Here is a 17,134-nt window from a genome sequence, read left to right as displayed (position 1 = left end):
AGGCAGGGACTGACCCCACCTGTACTAAATGTAATTCATTCCCCACAGACTAACCTTGGTCCCTCCCACCACTACAGAATAATCTGCTTGATACTATCCTCATCACCTCAAGATGACACAATCGCTGTCACCTTCACACAGCAAATTTCCCACTTACTCAGTGACAATCATTCCATAGTGCCCACAGTGTCCCACTTGGAGTGTCACAGGGCCACACACCACACTGGTTCCTAATCGTCACCCTCACTCAGCATGGTTGCGCCCGTGCTATCACACATCACCTCCCCTAGGCCACTGTGTCACACTCTCACACCATCACATGCCCGTGGCATGCTGGCTCTGTGTCACACTGTCACATTTCAGGATTATCTCAGAACTCCCTGCCTCAAGACAAAAAAGAAAGGTCCACTTTTGATGAAATGACATCTTAGATTTGCTTTTAAAGTATTTCAAGGATTATAGGCTCACACCTATAATCCTAGATACTTGAGAGGCTGAGATTTGAGGATCATGGTTTGAGTTCAGGCAGGGAAGGCTATGAGACTCTTATCCCCAATTAACAAGCAAAACACTAAAAGGTGAAGCTGTGACCTAAATGGATGAGCACTAGCCTTGAGGAAAAAAGCTTAGGGACAGCACCCAGGTCCTGAGTTCAAGCTCCAGAACCTAAATAAATAAATAAATAAATATGTCAGCAAAGCAACCTACAGAATGAGAGAAAATATTTACACATCATGTATCCATCAAAGGATTGATGTCGAGAATATATAAAGAATTCTTTCAACTCACCAACAAAAAGCAAACAATTCAATTTAAAACATGAACAAAGGACTTGAATAGAGGACAACAAGCATGTGAAAAGATGTTCATTTACCTAATCATTTGGAAATATGAATCAAAACCACAGCAAGATAACAAGGTAAGGTATCACACCCATCACATTAGCTACCTTCAAAGAAACCTGAAAATAACAAGTGTGGCCAAACACATGGAGAAACCCTTGTATGTGTGATAGGAACACATGACCTGGTTGATGCCACATAGGACCATTTCACAAGACAATTTAAAATAATCTTGGTGTAGTGGTGTACAACTTTAACCAGTTCCAGCACAAAGGAGGAACCTGAATCAAAGGACAATCTGGACTACAAGGCAAGACCCTGTCTCAGGGGCTGGGAAGGTGGCTCAGTGGTAGAGCGCTTGCCTTGCATGCATGAGGCCCTGGGTTCGATTCCCCAGCACCACATAAGCAAAAAGGAAAAAAGCTGGAAGTGGTGCTGTGGCTCAAGTGGTAGAGCGCTAGCCTTGAGCTGAAGAGCTGAGGGACAGCATCCAGGCCCAGAGTTCTGGCCTATGACCGGACCCCCCCCCAAAAAAAAACACCCTGTCTCAAAACAAACACAGCGACCCTTCAAGTCCACTTAAAGGTATATAACCGATATAATTACAAGCATGTAATTAAAAGTAGGGTCTTAAGATTTTTGTACAGGAGCATTACTCACAACAGCTAACCACAGGAGCAATCCAAGTGCCCACAGATGGGCAAATGGGTGAGCAAAAGTGGTAGATACACACAATGGAATATATATGGCCATTAAATAGAAAGTCCTGTCATATGCCACAACACAGATGAACCTTGAAGACATTATGTTCAGTGAACATAAAAGCCACTCACAAAAGACAAATACTTCATGATTCCGATAATATGAGGTGCCTAGAGTGGCCAGGCTCCTAGGGACAGAAAGTGGAGGGAGGTTGCCAGCGGGTAGAAGAGGCTGCTGAACAATGGAGGTTCTGTTTAGGAGATGAAGAAAGCTCTGGAGCTTCAGTGAAAAGCAATGTGGATGCATGTAGCACCGCGGAACTGAACACTTAGATCTGTTGTTAAGGATAGCAAGCTTTATGTCACATATAGTTGACCATAATTCAAATTTTTTTAACCAAAGAAGAGAAATGAAAAAAAATGAAGAAGGAATAGATGGATTAAATGTGGCCAAATATTGCCAACTGTTGAAAACAGTGATGGGTAGATGGCAGTGATTTGTATCCTCTGGCATTGTTTTAAGTATACAAGAATAATACATTTTCATCTCCCTAACCTTGCCCTCTTTCCTGAAGCCCCACCCCTTCACATGGCTCTGAGCCCAGTATTTCCAAGGGGCCTTCCGTCTGCAAACATGTCTTCACCTGGGTTGTCTGCTAGCACAGTTTGATTTCTACCCCTCCCTGTCACTGAAATGGTCTGGCACCCCCACAGGACCTACAAAGCCTCCATCTCCCACCTTAGCAGTCCCCAGCAGTATCTGCATCTTGTCTTCCCTTCAGCCTGGCTTTCCACTCTGGGTTTCCACTTCAGCCCCTCCATCTTCATGGTGGCACCCTCTCATTCCTCAGTACTCTTCTAAAGTGTGTAGGGTGGGGGACTTCGTCCTCAGTCTCGCCTCTTCTGTTGCCCTCCTCTCTCCCTAGAGAGGCCAAGTCCACAGCTGAACAAACCCAGCCATGCTTGTTGATTCCCAAATATATGCCCCACCTGGTCCTCATGCCCAAAGGACAGCTTCACCTGTGTGTTTCACTTGACAGGTCCTAAATAAGCCCCTCAGTTTCTGTCTCCATGTCCTCCTTTACCTACTAACCTTGACTTTCCATCCACCTTCACCCATCTCAGAAACATCTCTGTCATCCATCACCTTGTTTTTCAAACCAAACACCTGGAAGTGGTCCTCCATTTTTTTTCTTCTTGCTCACCTCAGCCATTAGCATGTTCTCCTTTTTTGTTCCCAAACACTTCCAAAGCTTGTTCATTTCTTGGGAGGCTCCAATGGATCTGTCTAACTCCCCTTCCTCCCCCTGCCCCAATTCAACCCCCTAACACAGGACAGCCAGAATCATCTTATGGACCATCCATCAGATTGTTACTTCTCTACCTAACCCTCTCCGTGTCTTCCTACAACTGTGTCACATACAGCATTGTGTGCTCACATGTCACATCATCACAACCATTATACAACATCATACTTGCAATGTCTGCTCAGGGTCGTGTGCAGCACACATTTGTTTTCACATACTTGAGGTCACCCGGTATCTATGCTATTGTTTGCACACTCATCCTTACTTATGTCATATCCTTTGGACACACACAGTCAAACAATTCAGTGTTTGGATGCATAAGCCACAAACTCATACCCTCGCTGTCACATAGTTGGTATCTCAGACTACCACACAGGTCACGTATTCCGTGACTCACCTACTCTCCACACCAGCCTGTGGTCACAGCTACATACTGATAACACGCCTCGAAAGCTCAAGGTCACACCTGGTAGAATACCCACTGTCACACAATCATTGTCTCCGTGTCACCCTTGGCATCACCCAATGTCCCACAACACATCCCTTTGGGGCACAGTCACAGAACTGCTGTCCCATGTCAAGGCTGTTTCCTGTTGTGCTCAAAGTCTTCAGGCACCGCTTGTTCCTTCAAGGATTTCCTGTTGTCAGGGCCCAGTCTGAGACACAGCTTAATGCCCAGGAGCTGGCCAGCAGGAACCATGAGCCCCTCGGCCTTTCCTACAATTCTGGCTGGGCTCAGGGATTTTTCTATCCTCCCTAATTGCCCAAGCTTGTGCTACCTCCACAGGGTAGGCCGAGGAGGAGACTTCTGGGCTTTGTCCCACAATTAGGGCACCCAGGCCTGTGTGTCCCAGGGGGCTCAAGACCTTCAAGGAGTTGTCTGACTAACTTTGGGCAACACCAGCAAAGCTGAAGCTCAAAGCCGCTGGAAGCCTGGGGAATGAGAATGGGACAGAGCATGACAAAGGGTTAGAGGGTTAGAGATGTCCCAGCGGAAGCCTCTGAGGGCTGTTAAATATGAAGGAAGAGGAAGAAAAGGCATGGGGGGCAGGGGGAGGATGCACGGGGAGACAAAGAGAAGCAAAGTCTTAGAGGCCAGAACCTGGAGGAATCAGGACTGCCATGAAGATAGGAAGAGGAGAGTGCAGGAGGTCATCTTGGGGAAATTGAAGAAAACAGATTTCTTTCAGATTCAGGCTCCAAGCAGGGAACTAAGGACACGCCCCCTCCTTCCTGGCCTTGCTTGTGGTCCTACAGATTGTCCCCCAGTGACTGCCAAGGCCCCTCACCTCCTGCCCAGGTCAGTCTGCAGGAAGGACACAAGGAGGCCAGAGCACACGCTCCCCACACGGCCTGAGATAAATATTTCCCGGGAAACGGAACTTGTTCTCTCTGTGTTTACAGCCAAGGGCCAGGCAGGACAGGAGGGGGGAATGAGGACAGTGGGGGGGGGGGGGGAGGGCTAGGAGCCAGCCTCAAGCCCGCTGTGCAACTCTGAGCCAATCCTTGCCTCTCTCTGAGCAGCCCTCTAGGCTCTAGAAGAGACTGGATCATCATAGGCCTGGGTCTGCTCACAGCCTGGCCCAGTCTCAACTTGTGACTTCTCTGAGTTTAAATCCTAGGACTCCAGGCCTCTCACTGCAGACCAGGCTTCTCTGATAACAGAATCTGTGAGGCCATCCCTGTTTTGTTCTCAGTCAGTTCAAAGTAAGGACAGATGGGTAGGCAGACAGACAGATAGGTTGGAGTGGCAGCTAAGACAATCTCTCTGGCCCCATGTCCCTGTCTGCCCCAGGCCTGTGTAGCCTGACAGGTGGGCACAGACAGATGGCAGGGCTTCAGGGTCCCCATGGATGCCAGATGCTGTAGCCAACTTGTTGGCAGCAGCTCCCTCAGGGGCCATGGGGCATCAGTGAGGCCACTTGCTGCTGATGTGCGGAATCCAGGAGGAAGCAGGCACAGCTGGCAGTGAGAAGATTTTGCCCAAGAATGACAAACTGAAAAATGTCCCCTGCAGAGGCCCTTTCCAGCCCCACCACAGAGCTCTCTGCCTGGGAACCTATGCCCAGGCTCATGACGCCATCTCCCACTGCCGACTTGCCCTTTCACAACAACCATACCTTCCACAACCCCCCCCCCCCCACCCCAGGCCTCTCCCTATCCCTTCCCCATGGTGTGGACCACTTGATCACCATTGAGTCTCAGTCTGACTCTCAGACCAAGCCTTTTTCAGCTGCCTATGACAGTTTTTGGAGCCAAACTTTTCCCACAGAGCCAGCCTCCTGAAGCTCCCACTGGAATCTTTGTTCCAGACTCTTCTATCTGCTTGTTCCCATCCTGTGTTGGTTCTTGATATCTCAGCTGATCTGACAGGAGCCAATCACGTGGACCCACCTGACCACCCAGCCAATCTCTGGCCTCACCTGTTGACAGTCCTGACTCCCTTCATCCTTCCCAGTCTCAAGTCAAGAAGTCTCCATGACTGCCTTCATATGACAATGAAGTCCCTCCTTAGAACTCCAGCCCTGCTTAAAGCTAGTCACATTCATTCTTTACTACGCACTTACTGTATATCAGGCCTGTGCCAGGCCCCACATGGACCCAAGAGATGAAGGTATTTGCAACCACTTGAGAAATGAGATATATAACAAGTTAACTAAAGTACATTTGGAAACTTGGCACTGGTGAGCCAACCTGAGGTGAAAGGAGACATCTGAGAGGACTCCACAAAGGAGCTGACATTTAAAGAACAAGTTGAGAATAAAGGGAAAGTTGCTGCAAACAGACGAGTCCGTGTGGGCCAGGGAGGCCAGAAGAGCTCAGGAATGAGCATGGCAACATGACTGAAGCTTTTCAGAAGCAAAGAATGGCTCTGAGGAGATCTAGCTTTGCCATGCTAAGGGGGTGTGGTCTTTATCCTAAAGGCAGCAATGGAGAAGCCAGTGCTGGGCCTGTATTTGGGATCTTGGTATGCATACACATGTCTGCCCAGATGGAGATGCCAGAACTCTATCCAGTCCCTGAGAGCCAGCACAGAGGAGGTATCCATTCAACGTGGATTGTCTCAGCCAACTTGTCAACTTGAATTGTTGACTTCCATAGAGAGGAGAGAGAGAGAGAAAGTGAGAGAGAGAGAGAGAGAGAGAGAGAGAGAGAGAGAGAGAGAGAGAGAGAGAGAGAGAGAGAGAGAGAGAGAGAGAGAGAGAGAGAGGAAGCAGAGGCCCAGGATCCTGAGTGAGGATCCTGAGCTTAGCCAGAAGAGCCCCCCCTCCATCTGGCCAGGGGTCAGGGAGCCTTTCCAGGAGAGTGTACTGAATCCATGTCTGCTGAGTGAGGAGGGTGCTGGCAGTGCTGCTTCCCTGGCTGCCACTCAACCAGTGCCCAGAGAATGTGCCATGCCTGCTGAACCTCCACCAGCTTCAGTCCAGCTCTGTCACACACCCTGTCTCCTGAGGGTACAGCCTATTCCTGACTCCAGGTATTGCATGCTGTAAAGGAACACGGTAGGGGACAGCTCTCTCCCAGGGCCTGCTATGATCATACTCTCTGCCTTCTCGCTACAGCTCTGTATACTAACACCCAACCCTAGTGATCCTGCCCAGTCGCTATGGAGGTTTTCATCCCTGCTTGCAGGTGAGGAGCCTAAGGCTGAGGCTGGTTAATCCAATGGCCCAGTCACCTGTGGGGAAGTGAGAAGCTAGGATTTGAAGCCATGCCTCCCTGACCACATGGTCTCCATACTCTAGGATTCAGACTCTCCTCAGAATCTATATGACAGGAGGGTTGTCAGAAAGCTCCCCAGTTCCTCTCCTCTTTCCCTCCAGCTGCTCTTATTGTGAGCAATACCCGAAGGTCTCACTCCCTCTAATCCTATCCTCTCTGTTCTGAAGAAGGCCCCAAAGTAGTAGCCCTTTTCTTTCTCAGAAGGACTGAGCATGGGCCTGGGCACTCGGGGTGGGGCTGCTGACAGACCAGATACAGAGCAGGCCCTGCCAGGAGGCCAAGCACTGACCATTTTTGGAACTGGTTGGCAGGAGCACAGGGGAGGAAGGGAGGCAGGACAAAGCTGCAGTGCTTAGGGCATGAGATCCTCAGAGGGAGAAGGCAGCAGGACCCAGACAAAGGAAAGTCAGATTGAGATTCCAGGGATGGGAACAGATCCCAGGAGGCCTGGTGAAGAGGTTGAGGTTGGTGGAGTGGGAAAGGGCCAGCACTTGAACTTGCAGAGAGCAGGGCTAATGGACTAGACAGTGGGTCTCTGCACAGAAGTTGGGCTCTTTCCCCTTAGGATCCCAGCCCCCACTACCCAGAAGGGTCTCAACTTCTCCAAATACCCTTCCTTCCTGGCTTCCTGGGTGGGTGACAAATGCAGTCTTTCCTGGCGGGTGGCCGAGACTGCTGAGACACCACCGGCTCCCAGGAACACCATCTGTGCCTGCTCTGGGGGGAGCACCCACCCCCTGGGGAATGCCATGGCAATACATAAATTAATAATGACTCGCCAGGCCCTCCCCTCCCTCTCTTTTGGCCAGTACCCAGCCACAGAGCTGGGTCCCCCTAGGAATGACATTCTCAGCCCTGGCCCCATGCTGTAGGAGGAAGCCCATGCTGAGCCCCCATAAGGCCTAGGGTGACATCTCCTTCTGGTCTTACCCAAGGGCTGGGGCAGGGGTTGTGGAGGGAGGTAGCTGGACTCCTCTGCCAATTCCACCCTGATCCCCTTCCAGGCCCTTCTCTGGGCCTTAGCTTCCCTCGATGAAAAGTGATAGCAGCCCTGCCTCCTCGGGTGTGGTAAGAATTAGGGAGCGTGTGTCCAAAGCACCTGGCACTAAGCGGGGATGACACAAGAGGCTTCCTCCTCCTCTCAGCTAGCCTGGGGCACAGAGGAAGACTCATGATGCACTGTACACATGTGCACATGCACGCACGCATGCACGCGCGCGCACACGCACACGCACACACACACACACACACACACACACAGAGCACTGTGCCAATCTCCAACATCCATAGCCCCACCTCATTTTTCTTTCTCATTGCACATGGAAGATTCCTTTGAGCCCCAAAGGAATGATCGGGGCTAGGGCTAGCACCCTCTCATCATTGGAACCTCAAGAATAATCAAAGCATGGTCCCCCAAGCTCAGGGAGTATGCAGATCATAGAGGGTGGGCCAGACATACGTAAGAGTTATAGAATGGAGAAAACAGGGTGCTTGTGGCACACACAGTGGGCAACAGATAGCAGAATGCCACAGCATCTGACTGCCAGCAGGAGAGCTCAGAGGAGGGAGTGTGAGCCAGCTGGGTCTGGAGTGATGGAGAGGCAGGGAGGACGCCCGGAGGAGGGAGGCTAGAGCGGAGCCCAGAAGGAATTAGGAGGCTAAGATGGAGGGCAGGAGGAGGCCAGCAGCAGTGGTTGGGGAGGCAGGAATGGATGGAGGGGATGATGGCCAGGCTAGAGCTTCAGAGGGGCTTCAGGAGGGTGGGTGGATGGGAGCATGGAGAATTTTTGATAACAAGTTCATGTTTGTGTTTTTGCAAGATCCTCCCGGCAGCCACATGGAGGACGGGGACAAGTGGGAGCAGGCAGCAGTGAGTGTCCAGGGAAGCTGATGGTGCGGCACTCATGGGCAGCAGGAATGGGGAGGGGAGGAGCTCAGGGAGTGCTTTGGGCAGGAAACTGACAGGGGACTGTGGGTGAGGGTGGGGAGGACAGGAGAGGAGTCTGAAATGGCTCCCAGGGGAGTTGGGTGCTGGGGGGGCGGGAAGGGAACCCCGGGTGGGTATAGCAAGGAGAGGAGTTCTTGCTGGTGGGGTAAACCTAGGCTGGAGGGGGCGGGGCTGGGATGTGGCTCCAGCCTCCCAGTCCTCCCCCGGGGTGAGGGCAGCACTCAAGCTCACCCTCATCCTGTGCCCACCACCCCCCCAAGCCCACCCACGCTTTCCCTCCACTGAGCTCTCACCTCCAGTCGGTCGTCTCTACTCCCTGGGGGTTCTGGCTCCTGTGCAAGGGGGTCCTGGCCAGCTGCAGAGACAAGAAGGCCAAGGGCTGAGGCCTGCCAGGCCTTCTCCCCTTCTCCCCAGCCTGCCCTCCCAGCAGCTCCCAGCAAGCTTATAGGTAGCCTCCTCTTCCAGGAAGCCTTGCCTGGTTACACCCTTCTGTCTCTCCAGACTCCTTGCACCCTGTTTTCCAGAAGCATCTCTGGCTGTTCCATATTCTTTCTCTTGATTCCGACAGCTGAGATGAGTGCTTCCTGTCTGCCTAGCACTCCTAAGAAGTTGAAACAATTACATCTTTATCCCTTCGAGGCCCTCTGAACTTCTGCTTCTCTCCTGGGAACTCCAGCGGAGTTCAGTAATGGGATCTGGTCATGTCCACCTCGCACACCCAATGAGCCTCCAGAGGGCCCCTAGCCCAGGGGTGCTGCTAATCCCAAATGAACATGGGCTCATGTGTGAGCCACCACCCCAGCCTGGCACCAAGTCCTCTGGGCACCAATTGGACCCCCACCCACATTTCCACAGCTTCTCAAGTGCTGGCAGGGGATGCTACCTAGGGCTTGGCAGACACACCAGGGGCCTGCTCATCCGCTCAGAAACCCACCACCCTGGCAGCTTCCAGAACCTGAGTTTCTCTGACAGCCACTGCCCAAGAGCAGCTGCAAGCTCCTGCCCCTCCCTGCCCCCAGCCTCAAGCCTGCCCAGGCATCGGACAGGCGGTGGGATATTCTGAGCCTGGCTTGGTTCCCGTCAGCTGCTGGCCACCATGCCAGCCTGGCGCGAGTGCAGGGGCTGATTTGATTTGGCAGCTTAGGAAGCGTGTGGTGGGGACAGGGAGGGGAAGGAGGAGGGGGAGATGAGACACCCATCCCCGCTAGGAAATAAACCGCCTGGGGCACTCAGAAAGGGCGAGGGCATGGTCCAGCCTGAGGGAAGAGGGCGTCGGACGGCCCCTATCTGGCATCGTGTATTCTCACCCAGCACTGGACACCTGCCCACAGCTGCTGGAATGTCTGGCTCTCCTTGGGTGACCGCAGGGGTGACAGTAGCTGCACCTGGTGTGTGCGTGTTTGAACGGTGGTTGTCAGGGTGTCTGGGTGTCTCCCGTGTCCTGTGGGGGTCTCCATGCATGGGTGCATCTGCAGCTGGGTCTGAGTGTGATGGTGGCCAACAATGGTCACCAGCCAGAATGACTATGGCAGTGTGGTTGGACCTGTAGAGGAGCCTGACTGCAGCCGAGGGTGTGACAAGGTTACTCTTATGGCTCACTACTAGAGGGCCTGGCCTGCGCTGGCTCCGGACTATTCCTTCCCTCTGTGCGATGACCCCACTCACCCAGTGGTGTCCGGAAGAGGAAATGACGAAGGCTGAGATAAACGCCTGACCCCAGGGCCAGCTGTTTTGTCCACAAACTGTTAGCCTTCTTGTCCCCACGGGGCCCCCTGTGCCCCACACACAGCCTCTTGTCCAGCTGCCTGGCAGGCCAACCGCTACCCCTTGCACCTGGGCACAATTCAATCCTGCCCCCTTCCCTTCGCTTTCTGGCTCCCTCCATTGACCTCCAGTGTGGGGATGTGGTCTGTGGCTGGAGGGGGGGGGGTCTCGGCTGTGCATTCCTGGCCCCACTCTGGCTGCAGTGATCCTACCTGCTCCCCAGCACAGCTGGGGAAACCCAGCTCACACCTGCCCCACAAGCCCTTGGAATCTGCACTAACTGCCTGCACCCCACAGTGTCCAGTAACTGAACTGCCACAGTGGCATCAGGATTCCCAGTGCTTCCCTGGGGGGTCACACAGGAACCTAGTGCTGCCCCCCCCCAGACACCAGGCAGGGAGGTCAGGGTTGGGTGGGGCCTGCTGTGGGGAACAGACAAATCTATCTCTGCCTGCCCATTGTCCCACATCTGTCCCCTGGGGACGTCAGGGCTCTTCCCACCCAGCCACAGGAAACAGAGCCCCTCCTGAAGCCACTGCCCCACACCCCACAGAGGCTCAGAGGAGGAACTAAGGCTCACAAAACTCAGCTGTTACCCAGGGAGTTAGAGAGATGGAGTTGCTCTGTAGTGATCCTGAGTGGTTTCCTAGAGGAGGCGTATGGAGCTTCAGAGGACCGGAAATACACCAGGGTCCAGGGTAGCTTTCGATCTGTAGGTCAGGCTTTTACCTGAGATCTGTATGTACCCATGATGTGTATATAGGTTCATGGAAGTCTGAACTCCAGTCTGACTCCCAAAGGCAGGGTCTATGGAAGGTAGGGGTCAACAGTGAAGAAGAGGGAAAGGGATAATAAGTTCAAGGCTATGGAAAGGGCTGGGAGAGAAGCACAGCGCATTCCAGGAGGTGCAAGGCAGACTTGACATGGTCAATTCTTAAAGCTTGCATACCTGAGGCCAAAGGCACAGAGCTCCTGTGGCTGGGGAGGAAGGCTCTGCCACTGAGCTCTGACAGTCTACTGTCCAACTTTAGACAGGACTGTCCCCTTTCTAAGCCATCTAAAAGAAATGGCTGGACTTGATGGTCTCCTCCAGCCCTTCCCAGTTTGTCTGTTGAAAGAGGTTTATACACCAATAGGGCCAAAGATGGAGTCTTAACAGGGATTAGGAGGGAGCTGGGGACAGGCAGGTGGGAAGGGACAGCAGGAGGATGAGGGTGACAGAGTAGAAAGAAAAGTACCCCTGGGAGTGCACGCGTGGGCTGGGCAGCTGGGGAGGGTTCCCTGTCCTTAGGGTCAAGACAGGAGGTGGCAGACAATGGAGCCTTGTGGAACACACGGAGCAGCTGTCCCAGCCCCATCTGCTTTCCGGGCTGTGGGAGGAGAAAGACTGAAGGGGTGACAGACAGGCCTGCTGCCCTTTAACCTGGATTCTGCCTCGGCATCTATGGCCCAGGTGTCCCAGGTGAAGGGGAAGGGCAAGGGGAAGGGGAAGGCTGGGAGCCAGGAGGAACACTTGGGGATCAGGAAGACTTATTTCAGTCTAGCTTTGATCTGGGAGCCCCCAGGCTGAAAAAGCCTTTATGCTAAGCTTCTATAGGTTCAACCTTCTAGAAAAGGATTCTAAAAGGCTGACAGGGGTTCCTGACAAGACTGTCTGATTACCTTGGCCTCTGCCTATGTCTGAGCCCTGGGTCCCAGGCCTTCATTGACAGGGGTTACTGTGCCTCCAGGCCTGTGTCCAGGAAGTGCTCATGTCCTGTTTTCCCCTCAGACTGCTGTCAGGGAAGTAGGGTGAGCAGGCCTCTCCTTCCTCTACTCTCCACTGGTCTGCCTGGAGATTTTGGGGGCAGGGAGTTAGGGTATATCTCCCTGCCAGAGTCTTACATGGTTGGAGGATGGAGACAGGAGGAAGGGAAGGAATCCTGAGCCCATCCAGCTTACGGACTAGCAAATCTCTCATGTGCACATGTGCCAAGCCAGCCTGCACACGTGGCAGGTCAGAGCCTGCATGACCAGGCTGAAAGGGACTCCCATCCCCACTAAAGCCAGTGTGCTGGCTTCTTCTCCTCTTCTTCACTGAGGGTGGGAGGGGGCGCCTGACACCCCAGGCTATCTGTCTCTATTGCTTCTTGTTATGTCTTTAATAACTGAACATTGACATTAACAAGGCAGGTGGCTGCAGCTCTTCTCAGCAGCCCCATTTAGCATCATTGAATCATCAAATCCTAGAATCCTGGATGCACAGAATGTCCGCATCTTTAGCTCCAGGAGTCTCAGCATCTTAAAGTCACAGAATGTCAGCATCCCACAATCCCACACCCGCCCAGCCCTAGCTGGTTGCTAAGACTCATAGAAAGCTAGCATCATCCTGGTTCACAAGCCCCAAGCTGACAATCACAGATTCTCAAATCACACACCCTTACAGCTATAGCTCACACTGCCCTTAGAGCTAGTGACCCTCAACTTCCTCCTTTCACAGGTGAAAGGGGACCAAGCATTATACAACCCCAAGATTGCAAAATCAGACCTCAGCATGTTGGTATTCTGGGAAATGTGCCACTTTTGCATTCTGAGATGTCCATGTTTGTGTTGGGTAGTGCTGTGTCTCAATTCTCTTATTTCCTCTTTGGGCTTTTTGGCTTCTTCCCCTGCTGCCATCTCTACCCTTGGTTCCCCCAAATTTAAGCAACCATGAATGGGGGTACACATGATCAATTTTAGATTCCTTCAGGATGAGGGACACACAAAAAAGAGCAAAATGATTGCCCCTTCCCAGCCACCCACTGGAGGGGAGGGCAGGCTCTCAGATCAAGAAGGGCCTGGTCCTGCTCCATCAGAGCTAGTTTCAAGGTAGCCTGATCCAAAGTCCAGAAAAGCAGCTGAGGCTTGCAATTTACATGAGCAGGATCATAACGTTTAGCATTTTCATAAATTTTCATAAATCTACTCATTCTGGAAGGCACCCGTACATTTTTGGATTTGAATTTTATTAAGCATTACATTTCAGAGCTTGTTTTAACTTTTGAGTTCTGAATATTCTCTGCCCAGAGCAGATCCTGCTCTGGTTAAGGACTTAGTAGCCCTGAGCACAGTCCAGATATCCAAATCCCTGGCTAACCTCAATGCTGGTGAGCTCCTGGGAGGCCTTACCAGGATCTTCCAATCCCCCCAGGAGCAAGATTCACTGTCTTCCCTCCTGACCTCAAACAGGTTGTGTGGTGCCCAGAAGACACTCAAAGCAACGTGTTCTCCTCCCATACCTCCACCTCTACAGCTGATCAACTCCCTCCTCCATCTCCCAGCTGTCCCTCACCACGCATCCTTCGATCATTCCCTGTCCAGGCCTCATCAGCGCTCACCTCCACCCATGGTCCAGGGATCTCCCTCACAAACTCCTTTGAACTCCTCTCCCTTGGGCTGTTTCCCACTGGAAAGCATCCATAGTCCTTAACATGGCTTGTAAGTCTGGCACAGATTGGCCCAATACAACCATATCTCTCATCTCTTGATGTTTCTTGTCCTACCCCCTCAATCCCACCCACTCAGCCACCCAGTGGTCCAGGATCCAGCTCCATGCATGAAACTGTGGGACCAATGAACATAAGTATTCTTCTTTCTATCTGCTACCCAGCTGCCTCAGTCACTATCTCCCCTTCACCCTTCCAGAACTTGCTCCTGATTCATCCTTTAGCTCTCAGATTCTCTGTTCCTGAGGTTCCCAACATGTCATTCCTTCCATTCTATGCTGAATGAGGGCCCATGGATCTACACCCACACCACACACTCTACCAGCATAGCCTCCATCGATGCCCCCTTCCCAGCCTGGCGCCTAGTTCTGAGCTCCCACCACATTGAAGCAGTGTTGCTTAGGGAATATGTGGGGAGCTTGCTCATCTCTACCCACTCTTCCTGTTGTACACAGTAGGTACACACTAATGTCCATCTATGAAGGATATCTATGGTGGTCCATTGTATATGGCTTGGACAGGTGAGGCAAAAGTGCTCAGAGGTGATAAAGACCCCTATACTTGGTTGAAGGGCTGTTGGAAGAAGCAATGGGGACATCTTTATCTTTTCCTTCTTTTTTCTTGTGTGCCAGTACTGGGGCTTGAACTTGGGGCCTTGTGCTCTTACTTGGCTTTTCCTCCTCAAGTCTGGTGCTCTACCTCTTGAACCACCCCACCCTTTGTGAGTAGCATCTTCTGTTGTGTCAGTTCTAAGGCAACAACTAGATTGGGGCTTCAGAAAGTGTCCAGGCCAGCCCTAGGGCCACCAGAAAGAGCCATCAAAGTAAGAACAGACTCTGCAGTGGGGGAGAGTCAATGCCCTCTGATCTCACTGAAGCAGCCACTGGAGGGACTGGCCATGCACCCAGGGAGGGCTTCCTAGAGGAAGATCTACTTCTTAGGAGCAAGGAAGAAAGTAGAAATGAGTCCAATTGGAGAAAGCGATGTGGAACAAGGACGTAGAGGGGAAAAGCTCTGTCTCTTCTTGTCCTTTACCTCTAGGAGGTCTAGGTCAGGTAGGTTGGGGCGAGTTAAGAAGAGCAAATCAGGCAAAGAGGAATGGAGGCTGTATCAAGGCAGACACCCTGGCCAGGGCGGGTTTGCTTGTCGGACTGGCAGGGAGCAGCTCCCCAGCTGTGGCTGGGAAGTGTTTCCTGTCTCTTTGCCAGGGGGGTCATTAATAATCATTTACCCGCCACAGGCAGCACAGAGGCCAGCCAGAGAGCAGCATGGTGCTGGAGCCAGAGCTCAGCCTGGCAGCCAGGAGAGCTGGACAACAGTACTAGCTCTACTACCTTGCTGTGTGACCTGGACCAGCCACCTAACCTCTCTTGGCTTCTGGGAATGTTGGTTAGAGGAGGATCTGATGAGAATGTGCCTTAGGTCCCCATCAATTTCTCTAGATGGCACTTGAGCTGCCAACCCTCTAAAGCAGTTATAAACATCAGATGACCATGCCAGGCCAACTTCAGAACACAGGGATGGGGCGAGGCAGGGCCAGATCCGGTCTCTGCAGAGCTCCTATTCTGGTAGGAGCCAGATGACCCCAATGGAGTACAGACATGAAACCCAGTAGAATTGTGTGCAGTTTAGGCTAGGGGAAGTACTGAGGGAGCAGCCAGCTGCCCCAGGATGCCCATGAGAGAGCACAGGAGATCAACTTGGTCACCACAATGACCCCCAGCACTTAAATCATTCCTGGAGCAAGGGCTCTGTAGCAGCTCTTAGACCTTGGAAATTAGAAAGAACATCCAAAGAGGAAGAAGAGGGCAACAATGGTGATGATTCTGCCCAAAGACCATGGGATGGGAAAAAAACATGACTTGCCAGTCTGAGAAGGCTGAAAGCCAGGGATGGTCAGCCAAAGCCAGACAATGCTGACGGCTCCAAGGTCCCTTCTCCAGTTGCTCAGGTATCTCTTACCTCCCCAGGCTGTATTTGCCTGTGTACCCTACATTCCCTCCAAGGCCCAGCCCAAACCCATTCATTTCCAACAACCTTCTGGAAAACAGTACTGACGCCTTCACTGACTGCATCCATGCCTCCAACTTTGAGTTCTGGGCTTTTATGCTCTCAAACAATTGCCCAGAGCCTGCCAGGGTTTTCCCACAACTTTCTCTGGACAGTATGACCTGGGGACACCTGATGTCTCCACCTACTTGACTACAGGCTCCCCAAAAGTAACCAGACCCCCCTCCTTTCATAGAAGGGTCTCTGCCAAGACAGGGACTATTTCTCCTCCTTTATTTTTATTTTTTATTTGTGTGCCCATCCTGGGGCTTAAACTTAGGACCTGAGCCCTGTCCCTGAGCTTCTCTGCTCAAGGCTAGTGCTCTACAACTTGAGCCACAACTTTTTTTGGTAATTAATTGGAGGTAAGTATCTCATGAGCTTTCCTGCCCCAGCTGACTTCAAATTGTGATCCTCCAATCTCAGCCTCCTGAGTAGCTAGGATTACAGGTGTGAGCCATCAGCTCCCAGCTCCCCTCTTTTTATGTAGGGTCAACAATAGTCGCTCTAGACTGAGATCTTCTTGGTGGTTCCTCAGCCCAAGAACACGGAGAAGGGAAGAGGAGAGGGGAGCATGAAGGAGGGGATACTTGGCTGCTAAGCACCCTAAAATAATTTAAGCCAGAAAGGCAGTGGGCTCCCCATGGGATAAAAAGCACATGGTTGGCAGATTTACTCAACTCCAATCCCAGCACAACTCTGGCACTGGTGCCTCCCAGGACACCACTGGCTATGGGGCCTCATGTCCCACACCCAGCCCTGCCCTTCTGTGGAACACAGGGAGTGGGTAGTAAACACAGTGACCTTGCTGACACGTGCATCCTCTCCCCACCCCTTCCAAGCCCTGGGCCCAAATATGGGACAAGTTAAGAGGAAAAGAACAAAGGTTCCTGGACCACGCCATTGCCTGCCGCCCGCCTGTCCAGCGTCTGTTCAGCCGGAAACCCAAGACAAAGGCTTTGGTCAAAGTGAAGAGGATGCAGGGCAAAGGGTAGGGCAGCCAGGGGTTGGGGGGGGGGGCAGCCAAAGGTATCTCTAGGGACCTGATTGGGAGGGAAGCAAGGACACGTCACTCCACAAACATTTATGAGGCACCTGCTGTGTATTCTGCACACAGGCAAACATAACATGCCTTATGCACATACTCTCTCTTACCCACTACAGCACGTTCTACATTCCCACCCCTGCACGCCCCTTTAGCTCACTGGACATGCCTCACACATTCCTTATCACACACCCTGACAGCTCACAGGGAGAAAAGATCACAGAATCTACCCCTCCCACTGAAAAATCACACGGCTTACACACCCACACTCCACATTCACACTCGACC

At 52.2% G+C, this 17,134-nt stretch overlaps 1 protein-coding gene across 4 annotated transcripts in view; it reads right to left on the bottom strand.

Annotated features, from left to right (window-relative positions):
- The window catches only part of Pde2a (phosphodiesterase 2A), an 89,865-nt gene that overhangs the window by 42,320 nt on the left and 30,411 nt on the right, over positions 1-17,134 (bottom strand). For 2 of the 4 annotated variants that reach the window (XM_070035085.1, XM_070035086.1), the window contains exon 3: positions 8,815-8,876. The exons of 1 other annotated variant lie outside the window; for it this stretch is intronic. In XM_070035085.1, coding sequence (XP_069891186.1) covers positions 8,815-8,876 — 62 coding nt within the window. Of the gene's footprint in view, positions 1-2,748; positions 2,834-8,814; positions 8,877-17,134 lie in introns of those variants that run through there. One more of the 4 variants, XM_070035087.1, reaches the window with a different exon arrangement.

The sequence above is a fragment of the Dipodomys merriami genome, unplaced genomic scaffold, assembly GCF_024711535.1.
Source record: "Dipodomys merriami isolate MVZ:Mamm:240054 unplaced genomic scaffold, mDipMer1.0.p SCAF_25, whole genome shotgun sequence".
NCBI classification, from domain to species: domain Eukaryota; kingdom Metazoa; phylum Chordata; class Mammalia; order Rodentia; family Heteromyidae; genus Dipodomys; species Dipodomys merriami.
This window is presented reverse-complemented; position numbering and strand designations above follow the sequence as displayed.